Genomic DNA, 24,059 nt, shown 5'->3' with positions numbered 1-24,059 from the left:
CTCCACTTCAGCCAGCCAGCTTCTCCTAGGGAATACCTCGAAAACTTTCATCGGAGTTCCCAGCTTGCAATCTGCCCTACAGAATTTGGACTTGTGCACAGCCCCATAGTTGTGTGAGACAATTTTATAAAATCACGTAATATTCACAGGTATCTCCTGTTGGTTCTGTTTCCCTAGAGAACCCTGACTAATATTGGCACCCATGGTGTTTACTTCTGAGTAAATTTTACTCTTCTTTTCAAGAAGAGTACCATGACACGCAGGTGGGCAGAGGTGGAGAGCCCACAGAACCAGGACTGAGAGCCAGGGGATGCTTCCAGTTCTGTGGCTAGAAGCTCTGTGGACGAACTTCACTTCCCCCTCTTGATCTCCCTTTTCTCACAGGTACCCTGAGGAATGTAAGAGAGCATGATTACATCCTCCTGATGGAATACTAAGAGAAATAGGCAGAATGCATATATATATAATTGTTTGTGGGAGCAGAGGTGTATGTGGGGTGGGGTTGGGGTGGGGTGAGGAGGTGGGTATCCACTAGAGTGGAGACTCCAAGAGGAGAGAAAACTTATCAGGCTTGCTCCCACTGTGTTCCCAGCACCTAGAACAGTGCCTGGCATTTACTGGAAGTTCAATGAAATTTCATTAAATGGATGAACAAATAAATGAGTGTGTGTGTATATATATATATATATATATATATATATATATATATATATATATGAACAGAGTATATATATAGATGTATACACATAGTCATATATGTGTATGCATAAAAATTACCAAAGGAAACTAATCAAATAAATTTAGGAATTATGATGTTATACATAATTTTCTTTGCAGCAAGCTGCATTTTTCAAATTTCCCATGATGACTCTGCAAAGTTTCTGTATCCAGAGGGGGAAAACTACATTATTAAAAAATTAGATAGCCTTAGTTCTGATTTTTCAAGCAGTTCCCAAGCACAGGCTCAATTCTTCTACATGACAATTCATACTGTGTGGAATATCTTAGAAACATAAATATGTTGCAGAAAGAGGGAGATATGATTAGAAATGTTCTCTTTATTGCATTGTCTTGTTCTTTGAGCAAAAATGGTTAAACCTATTCACCCCTAATTTGAAAGTGGCTACAACAGTCTCTCTGGTAAGCTGGAAGAGAGCACGGTGAAAGAAAAGCATTCATTTTGCTGTTTGATCATAATGTATTTTCACTGAATGAAATGATATTTTAAATAAATAGAAGTACCTCTCTAAAGACAAATTTTTTACGGGGAAAGATGCAACTCCAGCTTATCTAAATATAAATAAGGAAAGAAAAAGAAAGGAAAAAAAAAAAAGCACAGGCTTGGGAAATACTGCTTCATAGAAAACTTAAAGAACTGTCTTGTAGATGGCTGCCCCACCTGGGGTTACGGGCTTTAGCATCTTTTCATTTGATCACGTGGGGAAGGTGAGGGACCTTATCTGAAGAACACAAGCTCCATTATCCCTGATACCAAGTCACCCGTGGTATTGGTATATTCACTTTCAGGATGCTAAAAATCTTTTTCTTGCCAATCACCTAACCATCTTTCAAGGAGTAACTAACACTGCAGAGATTTTGTTCACGAACACATGGCAATAAAATAGAGAACTAACCCTGTTCCCTGACTTGGAGTAGGCCTAGACAAAAGAGCTGAGCATTTCCATTTAGAAGATGAAGTTAAAGACAAGGTGTGCTCTTTTTACCCAGCAAACAGATGAGTAATTTTAGCAGGATAAATAAAACTACAAGAACCAAATGAAGCAATGGTCTTTAAATGTCAAATGAACATTAATTCAGGCTGACTAAAGTAGAAGACCAATATTAAGTCAGGCAAAAAAATATCTCAGTTCATCATGTAGACATTGAAAAACAAGGATACATGATATTTTCCAGCAAGTAGAAAAGGAGGCATTGGAAGATGGTTCGACCAACTACAATAATGCATTCTATTGAGCTTATCACTGTTTAGATTCAAGATGGTATTGGGGGAAATGTTTAGGAGTTTTTAAGTCTCTCTAATGTAATTTTCAACAAGAAGAATTTGTGGTAGTTACAGAACCCACAACTTAATTTTAGCCAGATGCTTTTCCCAATGTTTCATTTATTTTCAACCAAGCACATGGCTTCAGTGGAAACTGAAAATGATAGTTAGACACAGTTTTCATCACATATGCAGCGTGAAAATAGTAACACTTGGTGTATTTTGTGCAGATTATTCTTAGGAAAGCAATAAAGTGCTTTAGCACATAGTTTAAAATATGCTATCCGCAGTATCTACAATCAAGTCAGAAGGCTGGTAATAAGAAACACAGACAGCTCTAGGGGTCTGAATATACTGAATCATCTTGTTTAGCTACCTTTATTTGGAAGTCTTTAAAGTGTTTTATCTAGACTCCGCTGTTGTTGAAATAGCATTATTGGCACATGGTTTCATAAGCTTTATACCCAAAAGAACAAGCAATGAAAGATAAAATAGATAAATGGGACCTCCACAAAATAAAAACGTTTGTGCTTCAAAGAAGTTTGTCATGAAAGTGAAAAGGCAGCCTACTCAATGGGAGAAAATATTTGGGAACTACTTATCTGATAAGGGTCTAATATCCAGCATATATAAAGAAATTTTACATCTCAATAATAAAAAGACAACCCATTTTTTAAAATGGGCAAGAGAGGGGAGTGGGTGTAGCTCAGTAGTTGAGTGCCAGCTTCTCATGTACAAGGCCCTAGGTTCAATCTCCAGTACCTCCTTAAAAATTTTTAAAAAAGAAAAAGGAAAAAATGGACAAGAAAGTTGAATAGATACCTTTCCAAAGAGGAAATACAAATGGCTAAAAAGCACATGAAAAGATGTTCAACATCACTAGCTAGTAGGAAAATGCAAATCAAAACTTCAATGAGATACCATCTTGTACCTACTAGACTGGTTACTATTTTTAAAAAAAAAAAAAACAGAAAACTATAAATGTTGGAGAGGATGTGGAAGAATAGGAACACTCATCCACTGCTGCTGGTGAGCCACTGTGGAGGACAGTTTGCCAGTTGCTCAGGAAGCTAAGTAAAGAACTGCCATATGATCCAGCAATCCCACTACTATGAATATATTCAGAAGAATTGAAGCAGGGATGTGGACAGATGTGTGCACACCAATGTTCATCACAGCATTATTCACAATTGCCAAAAGTTGGAAGCAACCCAAGTACCCATCAATGGATGAGTGGATAAGCAAAATGTGGTATTTATAAACAATGGAGTATTGCTCAGCTGTAAGAAGGAATGAAGTATTGACACATGCGATAACATGGATGAACTTCGAAGATCTCATGTTGAGTGAAGCAAGCTAGTCACTAAAGGACAAATACTGCATGAACTCACAGATAAGAAGTAAAGATATTGAGCAGACTCACAGAGGTAGAGTGTGGAAGATATGTTACCATGAAATAGAAAGAGAGTAGAAAGTGGTGAGCTGATGCTCAATCTGGACAATAAGGTACAGGGTTGGCAGTTTGGCAGTGAACAGGGGTGCAGTGGTATGAGTGGGGTTGATAGTGTGGGAGTATGAGGAACAGGGTTGGGGGATGGATTGGGCCATCCATACAGCTGGGGGAAGGGCTGGAGGAAGGAACAGGTGAACTCTGGAGGGAATGAGGACTGTGGTTGAGAGTACAATTGTGGGAGTGTCTTTTGGTATCTATGGCAGGGGAAGGTCACCAGTCCAGTGTGCCTGTGATGAGGGGTTTTGTGGGAAGGGTACACCTGGGGCATGCCTCTATGAAATATGAATGTGTTCAAGTTGTCATAGGGTGTTATCTTAGTTGGTGGAGACCCACACAATAACCAACAAAATATTAAACTCCCATTCTGGGGAGTCCTGCTACATTTTCAAATAGAGTGGCAAGAATCTCTAGAGTATATAGGCAATGTGTATTAAAAGGAAAACAGACCAATATGCCAAGCCTACAATATTAATGCTTGTACTTATGAACATTATTCTTGTAAAATTGAAACTTAGAATAATAATAATTATTGCCTAAGAGTTAGCTCCTGAAAATCTCCTTGTTACTCAAATGGGACCTCTCTCTAAGTAAAACTCAGCAAATAAGCTCACTACCTTCCCTCCACCCAACCCCAGTGTGGGACATGACTCCCAGGGATTAGCCTCCCTGGCACTGAAGGATTAATACCAAACACCAACCAGTGATGCATCTGGAAAAAGACCTTGATTAAAAGGGGGAAACATTAAACACAAAAGGTTTTTTTATGGCTGAAAAATTTCAAAGTGAGTCAGAAGGGCGTTTCAGATGTTTACTTATATACCTCTCAGGCAGATCTCACTAGCTACCACAGTAAACAAAACTGAAACAGCAGTGCTCCCAAGGGCTCTAGAGCCATTCAGGCACATTGACAAGGTATACAACCCCATAAAATCAGCACCCCATTGGTGGGCTACTTATTTAGAATATTTAATAATCTATTTCCCCAATGTAACAGAGTTAGACATTTATAATTTCCCTACACATGACTCTTCTACCTCTTTCATTTGAACCTACAATAAAGTACTACATCCATTAAAACTATGTCCTAGAGATTGCCCAAAAGGGAGAATTTGTCAGTCTTTTCCCATGCCAGTTGAGCCCTGAATCTCAGCAAATTTGTGGCCAATACTCATCCTTAAGTTCATCATATTCACCCAGGACAACGAACAAAATGATGATGATGGACAACGCCCATCCCAAAAAAACAAAGAGTATCTACAATTACAAGCGAAACAGTTCTTTCCATCTGTCACATAAGATCTAATCCCCTTCTCAATTTGAAGCAGAGAGGGCATCTTTTCACCATCCCCAAATCCCCAAGACTGAGGAATAAACAAACATAATGGGGGAATACAAGCATGGACCAAAATAGACTTATTTTTGTTGTAATGGAAGAACTTGTAACATTGATATAAAGAGAGTGGTTACCAGATATTCTGTGTAGGGGGGAAGAAAGAATAGGTAGAACATAGGGCATTTTTAGGACCCTGGTATTGTTCTGCTATGATGGATACAGGCCATTATACATTTTGTCAAAACCTATAAAACTGTACAGTGAAAAGTGTAAACCATAAATTAAACTTGATTAGTAGCAATGCTTCAATATTTGTTCATCAAGTATAACAAACGTACCACAATGAAGTAAGATGTTATTAATAGGGCAAAATGTGGTAGGGGGAGAGGATAGGATATATGGGAATCCCCTATACTTTTGATGTAATTTTTATGCAATCTAAAACTTCTCTATAAATAAAGTTTATTATATGGGAGAAAAATAGTTTATTAGAGAACTGTAAACTAATATCAACTTACTGGAGATGTGGTTAATCGAAGGATAGTGCCATTTTTTATTTCATTGCGATTCTGGAAAAGAAAAAAATAAGCCTTTGTAAGTCAACAAATAGAATGTTGGTAAAGAAAACAAAGGAAAATATAATCTAGTAGAGACTCTACATAATCATTATTCTTATGATTCAGTTTAATTTCACTTGAGTAGTTTTCAATTATTTCTACAAGGAATTTTAAACCAGGTCACAGATAAGTTGATTTCAGATCAAGTCACAGACAGTAGTCAGAACAAAGGAAATGAATATTAACTCAAGGAACAGGAATATGGAGCCCAAGAATCACAAGCAAAAACTAATTTTAGAAGGTTGTTATGGGCATACGACCCAGCAATTCCACTCCTGCATACATACCCCCCAAAGAAATGAAAACAGGTTCTCAAACAAAAACTCATACATGAATGTTCAAAGCAGCATTACCCATAAGAGGCAAAAAAAGGGAAACAACCCAAATGATCCTCAGCTAATGAGGAGATAAATAAAATGTGCTTTATTCATACAATGGAATATTATTCAGCCATAAAAAGAAATGCAGTGCATGCAACAACATGGATGAATCTGAAGACATTACGCTAAGTGAAAGAAGCCTGACATAGAGGCCACAGAGTATATACTTCCATTTATATGAAATGTCCACAATGGGAAAATCCATAGAGATAGAAAGTAGATTAATGGTGCCAGGGGCTGTGGGAGGGGAAATGTGGCATGACTGCTCGTGGGTATGGGGTCTCTTTCTGGGATAAAGAAAATGATTTAAAGTTGTAGTGATGCCTGCACAACTCTTTAAATGAACTGAATTAAACAGTCTGAGAGGATGAATTTTATGGTATGTGAATTATGTCTCAATAGAGCCATTTTTTTTTTTAAAGATTATTAAGGCACTTGGTTTCTTAACATATGCTGGCTCCTTGTTACATATGAAATGATCCCATATCCATGTGACTCCACTTGGCAAGTATGTTTGAAGCGAGTGTTCTGAAGCCAGCACTTGGCACCTGTGCCATTGGAGGAAGAATCTCACTGGCAGTTTTATTTTTTGCCACCAGAGTATGCACTGGGCTCAGCTTCCGGAGGTGACCTTTGGGAGTCACCGTGGCATACCCCCAACATGGAAGCACTCCTGCCAGGAGGCTGATAAGTATGGTTTTCTGGTTGTTTTTTTTTAATCTTTTTTTTTGTCTTTATTTATTTTTTTAATGTTACATTAAAAATATATGAGGTCCTCATATACCCCCCACCCTCCTCACCCCACTTCTCTCCCCATAAAAACAACCTCCTCCATCATCATGAGACATTCATTGTACTTGGTGAATCCATCTCTGAGCACCGCTGTACCTCATGGTCAATGGTCCACACCATAGCCCACACTCTCCCATATTCCACCCAGTGGGCCATGGGAGGACATACAGTGTCTGGTAACTGTCCCTGCAGCACCACCCAGGACAACTCCAACCCCAAAAATGCCCCCACATCACATCTCTTTCTCCAACTCCCTACCCCCAGCAGCCACCATGGCCACTTTCTCCACACCAATGTCACATTTTCTTCGATTACTAATCACAATAGTTCATAACTAGAATATCAGTAAGTCCACTCTAATCCATACTCTATTCCTCCATCCTGTGGACCCTGGAATGGTTATGTCCACTCCACATCTATATCAAGAGGGGGCTTAGATTCCACATGGATGCAATTCTCCTGTTTTCTGTTGTGGGCAGTGGCTTTTCTCTTGTCTTAAGTGATGCAGAAGAAGAGCGATCTTCAAAACATAGTTATCAGTCTACAACTGATAAGTGTGTTTTGAAGATCGCTCTTCTGCATCACTTAAGACAAGAGAAAAGCCACAGCTATAATGTGCTCAGGATGCAGCAGATAAAGTGATGGGAAAATTTCTCAGGATGAGATGTCAAAGACCCAAGGAACACTGGCTCGCTGAGCCAATTCCAACTACTTATTGGAAAATGAATTGTGTGAAAGAACTTACCTGAAAAGACTAATGCTCCTTTCCCAAAGAAAGCCAAATCTGAACATTTCACAGAGTACAGGCTGACCTGAAAGTCTGACACTGCTGACTCAAACTCTCCTTGGCAGCCTGCAAACATTTCTAGTCCAACCAAGAGCTTCTCCAGGGCACTGGACCATGTCTTGAGTGAGCAGGCAGGCTCGGAAATGAGGTGGCAAAATGAATTTACACCATTTTAAAAAATTGCTGTTCAACTCAGATTCTATTGGAATGCTATGACTGTGTGAAAACTGAAGAAGAGAGCAAACGGTAATTAGAGAGTATGAAGGAAATGGAGTACATAGCACATCTCTTCTCTGTCCAGGTCCTAAGTGGACTTAGAAGATGGAGAATCACACCAGCCCCTTTATTAGTGATAATGGAGAACAAGGCTCAGCACAGAGCCAGTGGACATGCTAACTGAACCCGCCAATAGGGAAGTCCTGCTCTGGTAAGACTGAAGGCAGGCTCCTTCCCAAAAAGGAAAAGGGGGCCAGTCTACTTTCCCCAAATTTTCTAATCGAGTAGGAGAGAAGACCCTGAGGGTATGAAAAGGCAAGGAGGGTTTAGAGATAGTCTCCCCTCATGGAACTTTGGTGTGGTCCTGAGGCATTTCTAAAAATAGTAGTAAACTAACATTTCTTAAAAAGCATTGGACTGGAGGTGGATGTGGCTCAACTGATAAAGTGTCCGTCTATCATATGGAGGGTTCAGGGTTGGAACCCAGGGCCTGTGTGGTGAGCTGGCCCACATGCAGTGCTGCCACGTGCAAGGAGTGCCTTGCCACGCGGGGGTGTCCCCCGTGTAGAGGAGCCCCATGCGCAAGGTGTACGCCCCACAGGGAGAGCTGCCCCACAAAAAAAAAAGAAGCCCAGGAGTGGCACCACACACACAGAGAGCTGACACAGCAAGATGACGCAACGAAATGACACAACAAAAAGAGACACAGATTCCCAGTGGCACGGAGAATGCAAGTGGACACAGAAAAACACACAGTGAATGGACACAAGAGAGCAGATAGCAGGGGGCGGGGGGAAAAGGAAGGGAAGAGAAATAAATCTTTTTTTAAAAAAAGCATTGGACTAAGTATTTTTAATGCTTATTTAACCATCATAATAACTCTATAACCATTTTAAAGTTAAGAAACTAAATCCGCTCAGACGTTACATTATCTGCCCAACATCATCGGGCATGGCACCCGGGCAATCTGACAGTACAGGCTGGAAAAAGTCAGGTGGCCCAGGTCCTACATTTATCCATAGAGGGACTTGTTCATCAATTGGTTAATGATACATGAAAGCAAAAAGAAGTCAATTGGGTGTTTAGAAATGCAGCACAGATTCCTAGGGATTCCACAGTGATGCCTGGGGACTACAGGGTGCTGGGTGAAAGTATTAACATGACTGGGATGAGATTAAGCATCAGCCTCCATGCCCCCACGCTGACTCCTGCAGCACCATCTTACTTTCTGGAATCCAAACAAGTTCCTTCAAGAAAGGGTCCTGAGGATTACTTGTTTGTTTAAAAAAAAATTAAAACTACTGACAGGCAGACCTGAGTTCAAACTCCACAGCTGCCTCCCACTAGCTGTGGATTAAGCGTAAACTGCTTGAGCACTCTGGAGAACAAGTCATTGCTTAGAGGGGTGGGAGCCAAGAACTATAATGAACCAAAAATGGGAGTGCTTACGGCTGCACTCACTCCCACTCTGCCTGTGCCTTCTCAGAGGGCAGTTCATTTGCCCCTTCTCTCTTCCTTTCCACAGGTTCCTTATTGAATATTTTGTATTTTGGAACAAAAGGAGATTTAAAAAAAGAAGAAGAAGAAGAAGAGCTGCTAATCGATGCATGAAAAAGTTTAAGCTCCTGAGTGAACGGAAGATCAAACTCAAAAGAAAAAGGCAATGGTAGACCTTTGCTTCAAAGACAATATTCTATTAGAAAAATCAAAAGGATGGCATGTGTTCCACCACATGTAATGATGCCCTTTGCTCTTTACACAATTCCTAACTTGGAATATAAACTCTATTAGAAAAGGGCTGTACATGCTCTGATTTCATCAATTCCAAGGAGGCATTGGAGAGCACCGCTTAAGAGGCGGTACTCCAAGTGGGTGGCTTGGTTTGAAGCTCATTCCATTTGCTGGGAAAGCCCAGTGCAAGTGCCACAACTGTCCTCTTCCCCAGTTTCCTCCTGTGTCAAATGGAGATAATAAGAGTGCCTATCTTCTAAGGTCATTCCTAGTAATATGAGAAAGAATCTACTTAAAGTGCTTAGAATAGTACCTGGCCAAGAGCAAATGCCCCCACCTCCAAATAGTAACCATCATGATTAGGCACAAAATAATACCCCAAATTAACAAGGCTGGGCCCTTGTTTTCTCAGCTAGTCTCCAAATGTAATCAAATAAATAAAAAGTAATGGTACCATCTAGGTTACCTTAAAGGTAGCAGCAGGTATCTGGCAGAAAAACAAGTATCAGCAAGCATGTACCTGTACTCTAAGCACCCCAACATGGCCCGCAAGGAGTTCTGCCACACAGCACACCTCACACCAAAGGCTGGGAAGCCTTGCACTTGCTCCTTTATTGTGTTCGGTCCTCTACATCTGTTTCTGAGAAGCATTCCTTGATATGACCCTCCAAGCATTCAGTAAGCAGTGCATGTGTGTGTGTGTATGTGTGTGTCTATGCATGTGTGATACTACTTATTTATCTTGTGCACTGGCTGTCACCCCCATCCCCAGAATGTGAGTTCCATGAGCACAGAAATGTCAGCTCTACTACATCACTGCTACCTAGAACAGCACCTGACCCAAGGTTGGTACTCAGTAAATATTTGTTGAATAAATGGCTGAACCTATTATATTGGTGAGGCACCGGGGCAGATGCAAAGGTAAATAAGGCTTAATCTCAGTCCTCTGGGAATTCAACAAAGTGAGCAAGACCCACATGTAATAATTATATCCCTACCACGGAGGAGATGTAGGTACAGGGGAGGAGTATGTGTGATGGAGGGGGAGGAGGGACGTAAAATGATGTTCAGCAAAAGCCTTTGATGGAGGGAACATCCTAAAAGGCCCCTCTCGACCTAAGTGGGTTCTCCCAGGAAACAGGAGGAAATGACACATCTCAAAGCCCTGAGGATGAAGGTACGTGACATCCTCCTGGAAAAGTCCTGTGAGGCCGGTGGGAGCCTGAGAATGCACAAAAAATGGGAATATGTCAGGCTTGAAAGGCAGACCAACCTTTAGCCATTTAAAAAGAGGGATGGACAGGAGTGCAGGGGGTAAGTCTGCAGCTCCAACTTGGCTGCGAGTGAACGTGTCCTTTCTAGAGCAGCCGTTTGGTAACAGGGTAGCCATGGCTGTGTGCAATGTTCCCACTCCACAAATAACGAAGAGAATCACTGGACTTATGCTTTGAGAACAAGAGCCATGTGGCCTGCTTTGTTAAGAAGGAGTCAAGAGAGGAGGGCTGGGAACAGAAACCATCTATCCCACCCTCAGCCTGGAGCCCGAGAACCAGCATTAACATGGCTTGGTCCCCTTCCTCTGTCTTCATTGGAGTGATTTTATTCTTCCAAGAGTCTCCTGCAAAGGCAAATAATTTGGTTACTCATGACAGGAATTTCCTTAAAGACCCAGCAACTCCTTAGTGGGAAACATCTACAGTGTTCACCCTGAGATTCTCTGAATTCCTCCTTCAGAGTCCCTGCTGTTTCCACCAGTCCTGGACTGTTGTATTGTCACCCACACACTCAATCACACTTCTAATTCTCAATAATTCTCTGTGATGGCCTTCTGACTATGTCAACTAGGCTAAACTAGAGTCCCCAGTTATTCAATCAAATTCGAATTTAGGCATTGCTGGGAAGGTATTTTGTAGATGTGATGAAAGTCCCTAATGGGCTGAGTTTAAGTAAAGGAGATTATGCCAGATAATCCCAGTGGGGTCTGATTCAATCAGTTGAAGAAAGCAGAACTGAGACCTCCGTGAGGAGGAAAACCTTCTTCCTGTGGACAGTAGCTTCAGCCTGTGCTCTCCTGTCCTTCCTGATGGCCTGCCCTCCACAGGTTTCAGACTTGATGAGCCAACCCCACAATCTCATAATCAATTCCTTGCAATAAAAAAATCTTAACAGACATTCCCTATGGGTTCTAATTCTCTAGTTGATTCCTTACTAGTCCACATTCCTCCCTCCAAAGCACTAGACAAAGCTTTAAGCAGTGGTGTTCTCCATTCCTTCGGAGAATAATAAACTACCCAGCTCTGTCTTCCAACAGGTTGGCAAGGCCAGTCTGAGCAGTATTCATCTGAGGAAGGGTCATATTTCTCAAGCTGGACAGGGAACACCACTGAATGACATATAAACGTCAGGAAGGAAAGAAAATCTGGCTGAGAGTCCCTCCCCAAAAGTTCTTCAAAGATGAGAATGCGTCCATAAATTCACATTGTCAGGAAACTGTCACATGTTTCTATCTGGGAACCCAGGTGCTAATCCCCCATTTCTTATAAGATCTTCATATCACCTGCTTTAGGATCACCATGGGTGTATATTAAAACAGATTTCTCGGGCTCCAGTCCATGGCCATGGGATGAGGAGGCTGGGATGCTGCATTTTCACTATAATCCCAAGTAATTCTGATGAGTAGTTAGGTTTGGGAATCGTTGCAATCTAATTCATAACCAACACATTTGGAATAAGCATTCTAAATTTCAAGGTATTAAGACTAATATAATCTGAGTCTGAGGAAAACAAGATTCATGCCAGCTCCTTGAAAACAAAGAGGAGAAAAAAGAGCAGAAAGAATATTTCTGCAGAGAAATGTCCCAGCAGCACACAATGGACAAGAATGGCAAGTGGCCCAGGGAAAGTCAACTAAAGTCCCACTGTCACATTTACCCACACCAAGCAGTTCCAGACTGTACTAGTCTCTGACACTCACAGGCGCCTCGATAGGACATCTTTGTGTTTCCTTACAGAACGAGCTCAGGGACTCAGAATCTGTATGCATTGAATAATAAGATTCTGCAGGGAAAAAAATGGCATTGTCATATTTTCCCCCTGAAATTTGTTTTTCTCAGTATGCCAACTTCCTACCTAGCCAGACAAAATAAAGAATTATTCCCTGGTCAAAAATCCAATTATTCCTTCCCTTCCTGTTATTTCACAAGGACAACACAAGGTCGGGGGCACCAACGACCCCACACATCCAGGTCCCCAGAGGGCAGGCCACTGCCAGAGTCCATCTCCTTGGCTAGGTCTCTCCTCCTCTCCATCTTTGTCCATCTGGGTGTCTCCAGGTATGAGGCATTTAACCTGGAGGCATTATTTTAAAATAAGGTTATTATCCAGATCTAGTACTTAACCATCACAATGGTTGATTTTGCATGTGAATCTGATCCCTTTGGTCCTTTATGTGTCCATTGCTTGATCTTCAAATATTCAGGTTGAATGAAATAACTGGGGGACGGTATATGATACACTGGTTGCTAGGTTACAGAACAATGTCTCTAGACCGAGGTCTACAGATGTGACATTAGAGGAGGTATGCTAGAAACAGGTTGAAGAAAGATTAGGAAGAAAAGCTGGCAAACTGCTCTAAATTTATGTTTCCCATAATGAATGTTCTGGCTTCCCCCAGGGCTGTGTATCATGAGGATGTTAGCCCATCCCCTTTATAGCTTCAGCATTTCATCTCCACACATTTATTGAAACACTTAAAGTATGACTTCTTTTCCACTCTCTTTTTCATGCCCTTAACTGGATTCTCTTCTGTTTGTTTGTGGTTTTCTTTAATCATTTTACTTTTCACAGCATCCAGGTGCCTTCACCCCAATACCCAACACTGAAAGAAGAAAGAACAAGGCAGATATTAAAAGATATCTGGGGGAGCACATGTGGCTCAAGCAGTTGGGTGCCCACCTCCCACATGGGAGGACCCAGGTTCGGTTCCTGGTGCCTCCTAAGGAGCAGACAATGAGTGGACACAATGAGCAGAGACGACGAGCAGACAGATGAGAGAGCCATTAGGGGAGGGGGATGATATCTGCCAACTCCCTATTTGCTGTTTGTAAACACAATGAAATCCACAATAAACGGCTTGCCCCTTGCTGTCTGTAATAAGATCTGGATAAAAAGGAGCAGAGAGAAGGGGGACAGACTCTCGCAGGAGCCCTGAGAGTCTAATGGGGTGCAGTGAGCCCAAGAGGAAAAAGAGAAGGAAACTGCCCATCCCCTCCATGTTTTAATCCACCACTTACAGAAGGCGGAGATAAAGAACAATATATTCTCCTGGATGAGACCACACTTACTTTAAAGGAGCATTCATTATTAGATGTCCACTATTGCTTAAAAAAAGAAAACACCCTGTAAATAGACAGGGAGTTTACTTGCTTCCTTAGGCAAATTTCACAAGACAGGGGTAAGCATGCGCCGACCTTTCACCTGGTATCCAGTCCCCCTGACCACAAGCTCAGGGTAGAACCAAATCCATGTCCATGTCCCTAGAGTTCCTCAAGATAAGAATTTACCAAGTCCTATTTGTTGAGTTTACAAAAGTAATGAAAGGTAATTACTTTGATGTTGAGTCTTGGCCTCGGCCTTTAAGAAAGGGTCGTAGTCCTCTTGGGCAGAGAGGTGGAGGGAGACAATTTTAGCATTCCAGGCAGGGAGCCCAGCACCAACCAAGGCCGAGGACAAGCATTATGGGGAGTGAGGGAGTGCATTATTAAAATCTCTCTCACGATAGGAGCTCTGCCCACATAGCTAGTGAGAAGATGAGGGAGGAGGACCAGCTGTGAGGTAGTCAGAAAGTAGAGTGGGATGGAAGAAAGGACACCCCTGATTCAGACCAGGCCAACTGACTTCCCAGGTGAGCCTGGGCCAGCCAGTTTCCTTCAGTTTCTTCATCAAGAGGATAGAGGTAAGGGGCCCAGCTCTAAATCTTTTTTATTGTAGTCTCCATTCAATAATTACAATAAACAAAGAGGAAACATGTAAGGCTTTTGAGCAAGACGACTGCAATTATGAAGGGGGTGTTTTAGGGAAATGAATCTGTCAGCAGCAGTAAATTAAGTGGGAAGGGCATGCAGTGAAGGGAATTAGGGAGGTGATGGAGGAGTTCAGGAGCCCAAGACTGTCTCCAATCATTTCAGGACTTGGCACTTAACAAGCGAGGCGGCAAGGGCCATCCACAAAACTACTGGCTCTGAGCATCGCCCAGCCTCAAAGTTAATACTTCAATGGATGAAGCCAAGATCAGAAAAGCTAGTAAGTGCAGGCACACCTCGGAGATATTGTAGGTTAGGTTCCAGACCACTACAATGAAGTGAATATTGCAAAAAAAAGCAAGTCACCAGATTTTTGGTTTCCCAATGCATATGAAAGCTACATTTATGCTACAATGTAGTCTATTAATATGCAATTGCATTACGCCTGAAAAAAAAAAAAACATGCACATACCTGTGACAGTTTAAAGTTCTTTTTTTAATCCCAAAAGATTATGTTCTCAAACAAATCTATTTCTCTGGGTGTGGTACACTTTGATTGCATTAGATTCACTTTAGATCACTTGATTATATTGCTTTCCATTAGACTGCATGAGTGAGGCATGACTCAGGGTGAGTCTCCACCCTCTTGCTGGATCTTATATAAACAGACACGGGGTGGGGGGGGGAGGGAAAGAGAGTAAGAGAGAGAGAAGGGCAAGAGAGAGAGAGAGAGAGAAAGGGAGCTCTGCCACTTTTGATCTGGCCATGTGAGAGATGACTGCTAGCAGCCAAAGCTTAAGGACAAAGCCCCCATGAGGCTGGGCCCATGAAGAAGCTCAAGGCTGAAAAGACAAGCCATATGCCTGATAGCTCCCAGCTGAATTCAGAAAGAAAGTGGAGCAGCCAAGACTGGGCGAGGAGGCCTGATTAGAGACAAGCCCTCTGCCTGGCTGCCCACAGCTGAGCTCGGGGATGTGGCAGATCCTGGAGGGGAAGGCAGGGACCTCGGCAGAGAGCCCACCATCTTCTCCACATGGCAGGACGGGAGGATCACCAGTAGCTGACCTTGGTGAGAAAGCATCGCTCATGGTGCTTTGATCTGGACATTTCACAGCCTTGGAACTGTTAGCTTTACCCAATAAAATTCCCATTATAAAAGTCAACCCATTTCTGGTACTTCACACTGGCAGCCCTGTGGCAAACTATGACAGTAGCTTAATTTAAAAATATTTTATTACTAAAAAATGCTAACCAACATCTAAGCCTTCAGCGGTCATAATTGTTTTGCTGGTGGAACGTCTTGCCTCCATGTTGAGGACTGCTGACTGATCAAGGTGATGGTAAAGGTTAGAGTGGCTGTGGCAATTTCTTAAAGTAAGGCAACAATGAATTTTGCCACATAGATTGACTCTTTCACAAAAGATTTCTTTGTAGCATGCAGTGCTATTTGATAGCATTTTACCCACAGTAAAATCAATTTTCTGAACAGGTCTCGACCATGGGCTTAAAATATTCAGCAAACACATGCTGTAAACAGATGTGTTGGTGTCCAAGCTTTGCATTTCCATTTACAGAGCACAGGCAGAGTAGATTCAGCATAATTCTTAAGGGCCCTAGGATTTTCAGAACGGTAAATGAGCACTGGCTTCAAAGTCAGTCAAGTACTGCCTTCTTCTCTTTAGCTATGGATTCCTAGATGCCATCTTCATCCACTAGAAGGCTGTTTTGTTTACACTGAAAACCTGTTGTTTAGCGTGGCCACCATCAACCATTATCTCATCTGGAGCTTTCGGTTAACTTGCTGCAGCTACTACATCAGCACTTTCTGCTTCACCTTGCAATTTATCCCGACAGAAGTATCAAAGATGCAGACATTATACCAAAGAGGATATACACTGCAACATTATATATACCAGAGAATAAAACTAAAAGCAAACCCAAATACTCCAGTGACCAGGTTACTGTCTCTCCACTTGAAATTCACCGTTCTTGGCCTTGCTTCGCCATCCTGGAGCTGGAGCCCACAAGCATTTCTACCTTTGCCATCAGGGAAAATATTAGTCTTCACCAATAAAGGGTACAGTAGCAAGCAAGTGCTTCCCTTCTGGATTGGCCGTTGTCACTATTCAGCGGGGAAGCCCTCAGACCACGCTCTCCCTACCAGGGGCCTCGGCTAAGCAGCTCTGTCTCCCCAAGCCTCAGCAGCAGAAGCTGGACTCAGTTTCTTTACCACTGGCACTGCGCATGCTCCCAGGGCAGCCACGCCTTCTTTGAAGGTCCTGGGGGTGGAGTTGCTGTCTCCTGGCCTTCAGTTTCTACATTTTCCTCTGGTCCACAGACTAGAAGTTACAGCTACTTTTCTGCAACTGCTTCTTCTGAACCCCCAGAACCCTTTTTTACCCCTTTACTCACAGTTAACCAGCTTCTACTAGTTACTAATCCTTTAAAAATCAAGTATCTTTGAAGGTTTTTCCAAATGGCCCTTAATAAGAAGGAAAATTTCAATAAATTATGGTGAAACAGGGCAATGATATATGATATCGCCATTAAAGTGTTGCTATCAAAGAATGTTTAATAATATGATAATATGAGGATATGTCACATTGTATTGTGAAGTAAAAAAAAATAGATGGCAAAATAAATTTGTAAAATATAACGTGTGTGTATGCACTGAAAAAATACTGGTGCCCAAGGAGGTGATCACGTGAATAATCCTCTTCAGTTGCAATATGTAAAAGGAAGAAAACAGAAAAAAAGGCTGATGTTGCAGGTATCTGCCAGCCCAGCTAATGTACATTGCCTGTGTTTCGAAGGGACAAAGCAGCCTCCCTGGTTTTGGATAGAAGAAACCTGCACAGGCTGAGGCAAACCACTTCTAACAGGCTTCTCCAGCAACCTCATTCTCTCATCTATTTTACATAGAAACTGACTGTCAGCCCTTCCCACTGCCACCAATTTTTTTTTTTTTAAGATTTATTTATTTATTTAATTTCCCCCCCTCCCCTGGTTGTCTGTTCTTGGTGTCTATTTGCTGCGTCTTGTTTCTTTGTCTGCTTTTGTTTCTTTGTCTGCTTCTGTTGTCATCAGCGGCACGGGAAGTGTCACTGCCACCAATTTTAACCTGCCCCCATCAAACACGTGTGCCAATGTTTAAACCTGGGTTGCAATGGGCAAGTTAAAGCCCGTGGTCTTAGAAAGCCACAAATTGCTGGAGACAAGAACTGCACTTAGAGGAAAGAAGCTTGGGCTTGCAAAAACAAAACATTTTTAAAGGGCCATTCCAGTGGCATAGACAATGACCGCTGGGAAAATTCTGACTCTATGGCCTCTTCTAGACAAAATCAATACCTATGATGGTCTAGGGAGAGAAAATGAATGTAAAACTTCACGACAGGAATGAAACAGAGCAAGGTGGGCTGGAAGCACCAGAGAAGGGGGGGCTGAGCAAGCTTGCGGGCAGGCTTCAAAGAAGCAGGGGACTGTCACATGGTTCCTGAGCATGCAATGGACGGAGCTAGCAAGACATTGGTGTCAGACGGGCCAGAGTCAAACCTTGTCCTCACCACAAGCTCTGTGGCCTGGGTGTCTGACACAGCACCAGGTACACAGCAGATTAATAAATACAGGGTAAAAGAGTAAGTGCCTTCCCTCACACCTGGATGAGGATAGCGCTACCTACACCACACAGTGTTGTGAGGATTCAGTGAAATAGCCTGCACTGAGTCTCTTCTGGGCACCTACTAAGAACTCAATGTATTAGTCATAAAGAAGAGGCACCGTCAATACTGGCTACCGAAACAGCACGTAAAATCTGCCAAAGGGGGTAGAAGAGACTCTTGGGCAAAGGAAATACAAGTCAGATGACTTTGTTCACCTCCCTAAAACCCTACAGGGCAGGGATTCTTTTTCTTTTTAAATCTGGCCTTAGATGCTTTGGCAGTCTGAGGAAGCCTAAGGATCCCTCATCTGAACAATATTTTTAACTGTATAGAATAAAATATATAAGTTTATAAGGAAACCAAACAGTTATCCAGATATTTTAAAAATTTGTATCATAGTAATATATGTACTACTTTATTAAGTCAGATGACGACAAACTTTTCCCAGAGAGAGCCATATAGTAAATATTTTAGGCATGATGGGCTACAAGATCTCTATTACAACTATAAGACATAAATGAATGGCTATGGATATTTTAATAAAACTTTACAGAAATAGATGCCAGCCTGGATTTGGCTGCCTTAAATAACAAGATACCTTTTAAGTTATGTTATCTACTGTAGCAGTTTGACATGGTTCATGAATTCCAAGGATAGATATTGGATTATGTTTATAAACTAGTCTGTTTCTGGGCATGATTAGATTATGATTAGGGCTTTGATTGGGCCATTTCAGTGGGACATTGAGTCCCTACCCCTTCATGGGTGGGGACTCGCAGATAAAAGACATGGCAAAGGACAGAGTTGGAGTTTTCGATGTTGGAGCTTGATGCTGGAGTCTTGAGCTGGAGCCCTAGGAAGTTAGCACCCAGAGGAGCGTGGTTGTGAAGAGAGAGAAGCAAGACCCTGGACGAGAGAAACCCAGGAAGCCTAAACCCTGGCAGATGTCGGCAGCCATCTTGCTCCAACACGGGAAAATAGACTTTGTGAAGGAAGTAACTTATGCTTCATGGCCTGGTAACTGTAAGCTCCTACCCTAAATAAACACCCTTTATAAAAGCCAACAGACTTCTGGCATTTTGCATCAGCAGCCTTTTGGCTGACAAATACACCTACCATAATTTCTAGTTAGGTATAAAAATCATAAATGACATTTTGAGAGAGATGTAATATCAGTAATAATGGAAATATTGATGATTTCTACTAGTAACAAAAGCATAGATACTGCTAATATGACTCTGGCTTGTTGCCTACATACATGATTGAAGTAATGCAAAAGTCTCATTTTCACGAAGTTGTAACTCTCTTCCTCTACAGTTCCCTGGTGCCCAGGTTAAAACACTTGCTGCAGGGGTGTTCCATTGTACTTAGAAGAAAATCTGAATTCCTGCTGTGGTTTAGAAGATGCACTCTGATGTGGCCCCAACCAACCTCTACACTTACACATTGCCCATTCTCCCACCCCCAGCTCACCATGCTCTCCCCTTTTCCTGCCTAACTTCACCAGGCTCTTTCAGGCTTCAGGGCTTTTGTGCTTGCTCTTCCTTTGTCCTCGTTCTGATCTGATTCCACCTTATCCAAGTCTTGGCTCAAATATCGCCTTTTTTTTTTTCTTTATTTCTTTTTTTAATGTTACATTCAAAAAATATGAGGTCCCCATATACCCTCCACCCCCCTCATCCCACTCTTCCCCCCATAGCAACATTCTCCTCCATCATCATGAGACATTCATTGCATTTGGTGAATACATCTCTGAGCACTACTGCACCTCATGGTCAGTGGTCCACAGCATAGCCCACACTCTCCCACAGTCCACCCAGTGGGCCATGGGAGGACATACAATGTCCGGTAACTGTCCTGCAGCACCACCCAGGACAACTCCAAGTCCTGAAAACGCCCCCACATCACATCTCTTCCTCCCACTCCTGCCCCCCAGCAGCCACCGTGGCCACTTTCTCCACACCAATGCCACAGTTTCTTCGATTATTAATCACAATAGTTCATGAATAGCATATCAGAAAGTCCACTCTAATCCATACTCTCTTCCTCCATCCTGTGGACCTTAGAATGGTTGTGTCCACTCCACATCTATATCAAGAGGGGGCTTAGATTCCACATGGATGGTGGATGCAATTCTCCTACTTTCAGTTGGAGGCACTCTTGGCTCCCCAGTGTGGTGGTTGACCTTCTTCACCTCCATGTTAGCTAAGAATATCACCTCTTTAGAGAGACATTTCCCAACGCCCTATGGTAATCTTCGCCAAGGTCCACAGAGGGACACATGCACCTTAAAGAACAGATGCAGTTTGCCCCAGAGCTGGCACAACAACAAAGTCAAGGCCCTGAACCCAGGCAGGAAGTTTGGATGATCCAAATCCTCACAGCAGAATCGCCACATTGGTTGGGGAGAGGGATAGGAGAGTATAAGTTTGTTTACAGGCAGTCACATGGTTGGAGTAAGAAATGCCTTGGGGTCCTGATTCTGGAAACCACATCCAGTGGCCTATACCCTTGTTTTCTTTACATCTGGTTATTTGCAAACCTGAACCAAGCCTAGCTGTACTTCTGGCCCAGTTTGAACCTAGGAGATTCTCTTTCTGGTCTAGCACTCTCAACCAAAACAGCAACACCTGTCACATGCTGCCCCAATAACTCTTAATGCGGATACCCTGTTTACTTCCTTTATAGCACTTACCACAATCTGAAAATGAATACCTTGTTCATTTTTTATTAAACTTTCTCTCTGTCTCCCCATCCACAAGAATGCCCCAAGAGGGGGAAGCTTCAGGTTTGGTTCATCCCAGTGGTACTAGTGCCTAAAAGAGTGCCTGCTAGATAAAATCCATTCAGTAAGTGCTTTTTGAGTGAATGGACTGGATATATGAATCATAATAGAAACTGGAGCACCAGTCAGAAACCATCTGTAAACTAAGGCTAAATGGTCACTTAATGCCTTCCAAGACATACACATGATCCCTTCCTTCCTCCCACATTGCAGGCCATCTTTCTTTCTCCTTCCTATTCTACAATATTTGGTCAGTCAATGGATATTTATTTTAATCTTATACCAGGGACATGTATGATTAAGTTTTTTTTTTTTTTAAGATATTCCACCACTATTGTTCTCTGAAAGCCACAGCATCATGCAGCCCTAATGCATACGCAAAGTTACCGATGGCCCAAGACATGTACACCTACTGTGCTCTGAAGCTCACATCACTGTACAAAACCATCTCAAGAAGTTCATCGGTTCCAGCCCTGAGAAGAAGGGCCCTGGCATGAGAAAAGGCCAGATAGGAGCCTTGGACAGGTGGCATCAGGACTGAGGCCCAGAAGTTTGGAAAAGCTCAACAGCAGACACTGGAGAAAGAATGGCCTTAGCCTGAATCCCACTAGAGGCTCCTTCCGTCTATCTTCTCTTTTCCCTCATTGCCCCAGAAGTAAAATCAAAGCCTAAGTAGACTCTTCTGGTGGAATATAAGAATGCTGGATCTAAGAGGAAGGAATTAAGTCCTCAAAACTTTTAACTGAATCTTAGCCTCCTCCTTCGCTTTCACTGCAGCATCCATACAGCACTCAGCATGTAGGCCTTACCTCCAGAAAAGGGGGGTCTCGTGGGGGAGATCAGAACTACATATGCTGAGCCTTAGTAAGCAGTGAACAACTGAAAACAAAAAACAAGCAAACAAAAACCCCTCACTATCTCAATTAGAACAGGTTTCCTTAAGAGTTGATCCAAAGATAATGGCCAGGAAAAGCACTTCTTTAATAGACTTACTCTCTGCCATAAATGTGTCTATCCAGAAGAATTACCTAATTAGTACTAAGGGACTTCTACTTGGTGATTTAAATGCCTTTTTCACATAAAGTCCGTATAATGAGATTTTTTTTTTTTTTTTACCAATAAAGACCTTGCTAAACAAGATGGCGTGCCAAGAAGTATTAGCTGATATAAAAGTAAAGGCTTTTAGCAAAAGGTGAAGAGTTAGATATCACTGAATTCAAGTTTCAAGTTCAGGCTGTACAATGTACTAGTTATACAACCATAAATAAGTTATTCAATCTGTCTGACACTTAATGTTTTAAAAAAATCTTTAACAGGGAGGATATATGCTGATAAATACATCTTAGTTTTTTGCAGAAATTAATTAAGCTTAACAGAGAGCCTTGTACTCAGAGAACACTCAGTAAATGGTGCACTATGGCTATAAATAACGGGAATGCTTACAAATTGATACCATTTATGATGGATACAAAATTATGAGATGCCTACTCATACTTCTTACTACATTTATACAAGAACTTTAAGGGAAAAGTTGCAAAGCTTTATTGAAGAATGTTAAGGACCATTCCAACAAATGGAAAGATAAATTGTTTTCAAGGATTAGCTAGCCAATATAATAAAGAAAGCAATTTTCCCCCAAAATTAATCCATAAATTGAATTCAATATTAATAAAAATCCTAATGGAATTTGATGCACTGGTGCTAAAATTCATATGGCAGAGCAGAAGTCCTAGACTTGGCAGGGCAATTTTAATTATGAAGATGGTGTGAATTATCAAAACTGTGTGGTGGGGAGTGGATGTGGCTCACGTGGTTGAGTACCTGCTTCCCCTATGAGAGGACCTGGATTAGGTTCCCCGAGTCTCCTAAAAACAAAACAAAACAACAACAACAAGCAAACAAACAAAATAACCAACGTAGGGCAGCCAATGCGGTTCAATTTTTGAACACTGGTTTCCCACGTCTGAGGTCCCAAATTCAACCCCTAGCCCTGGTACTGCAACAAAACAAAACTGCATGGTAAAGAAACAAAACAGAGAGCCAAGGAGACACCTACATTCCTGAAAATGATGTATGAGAGTGGTGACAGTGCAAATCTTGGGTGATGAAGATGGGTAATGATAATTTAATAAATGATGCTAGGACAATTGGCTGTCTGTATCAAAAAGGGAAAATTAGATCCCTATGGATGACAACACACACACTTTCAAAACAGATGAATAACCTATATGAAAATCAAAACTTTTTAATTTTTGAAAGAAAAAATAAGAGAATACATTTTTAACATATGGGTACATAAGAAGCTTTTAAACAAAATATTAAAAACCCAAATGATAAAGGAAACAATGATAAACTGATCACATTAAAATGGTTCACAATCTCTATTTGATAATAGACACCATAAAAAGATGAAAGACATCTATGGATTGTGTGGAGATATAAAAAAAATAAGTTGTGCCTATATCCTACAAAAAACTCCTATAAATTAATGAGAATAGTGTCTCTCTCATAGCATTGGACAAAGACTATTCATCAGTATGTTGAAGCAAAACTTGAATAAATAATAAACATAGGAAAATATGCTCAGCCTTAGCAACTAGGGAAATGTAAATTAAAGTCACATTCCTTTATAGCCCCATCCAACTGGCTAACAGTAATAAAACTATGACTATAAGCACAGGTAATGATGTGTGGCATACACAGTTTTTTTTTTAAGATTCATTTATTCATCCTGCCCCCCATTGTTTTGTGTCCATTCGCTGTGTGTTCTTCTGTATCTGCTTGTCTTCTCATTAGGCAGCACCGGGAACTGATCCTGGGACCTTCTGGAGTGGGAGAAAGGTGCTCAATCTCTTGCACCTCTTCAGCTCCCTGGTCTGCTGCATCTCTTACTGTCTCTCCTCTGTGTCTCTTTTTGTTGCATCATCTTGCCACACCAGCTCTCCCCTTGGTCCAGTTTGCCACACGGGCCAGCACTCCTGTGCAGGCCAGCACTCCTGCATGGGCCAGTACTCTGCACGAACCAGCACTCTGTATGGGCCAGATCACCACGCAGGCCAGCTTGCCTTCACCAGAAGGCCCAGGAATCAAACCCTGGACCTCCTATATGGTTGACAGGGGCCCAGTCACTTGAGCCACATCCACTTCCCATGGAATACCAATTTTGATACCTGGTTGGTGTGAGTATAAATTGGTAGAACCACTTTGGAAGGAATTTGCCAAT

General features: G+C 41.9%; 1 protein-coding gene across 7 annotated transcripts in view; it reads right to left on the bottom strand.

The window, feature by feature from the left end:
- Positions 1-24,059, bottom strand: part of ELMO1 (engulfment and cell motility 1) — a 559,155-nt gene that overhangs the window by 394,417 nt on the left and 140,679 nt on the right. For all 7 annotated transcript variants that reach the window (XM_058296771.1, XM_058296773.2, XM_058296772.2 and 4 more), the window contains exon 5: positions 5,367-5,417. In XM_058296771.1, coding sequence (XP_058152754.1) covers positions 5,367-5,417 — 51 coding nt within the window. The remainder of the gene's footprint in view (positions 1-5,366; positions 5,418-24,059) is intronic.

Source organism: Dasypus novemcinctus, chromosome 5 (assembly GCF_030445035.2).
Source record: "Dasypus novemcinctus isolate mDasNov1 chromosome 5, mDasNov1.1.hap2, whole genome shotgun sequence".
In the NCBI taxonomy this organism is placed as follows: domain Eukaryota; kingdom Metazoa; phylum Chordata; class Mammalia; order Cingulata; family Dasypodidae; genus Dasypus; species Dasypus novemcinctus.
Note: the sequence above shows the minus strand (reverse complement) of the source record. Positions and strands in the feature narration are given on the sequence as shown.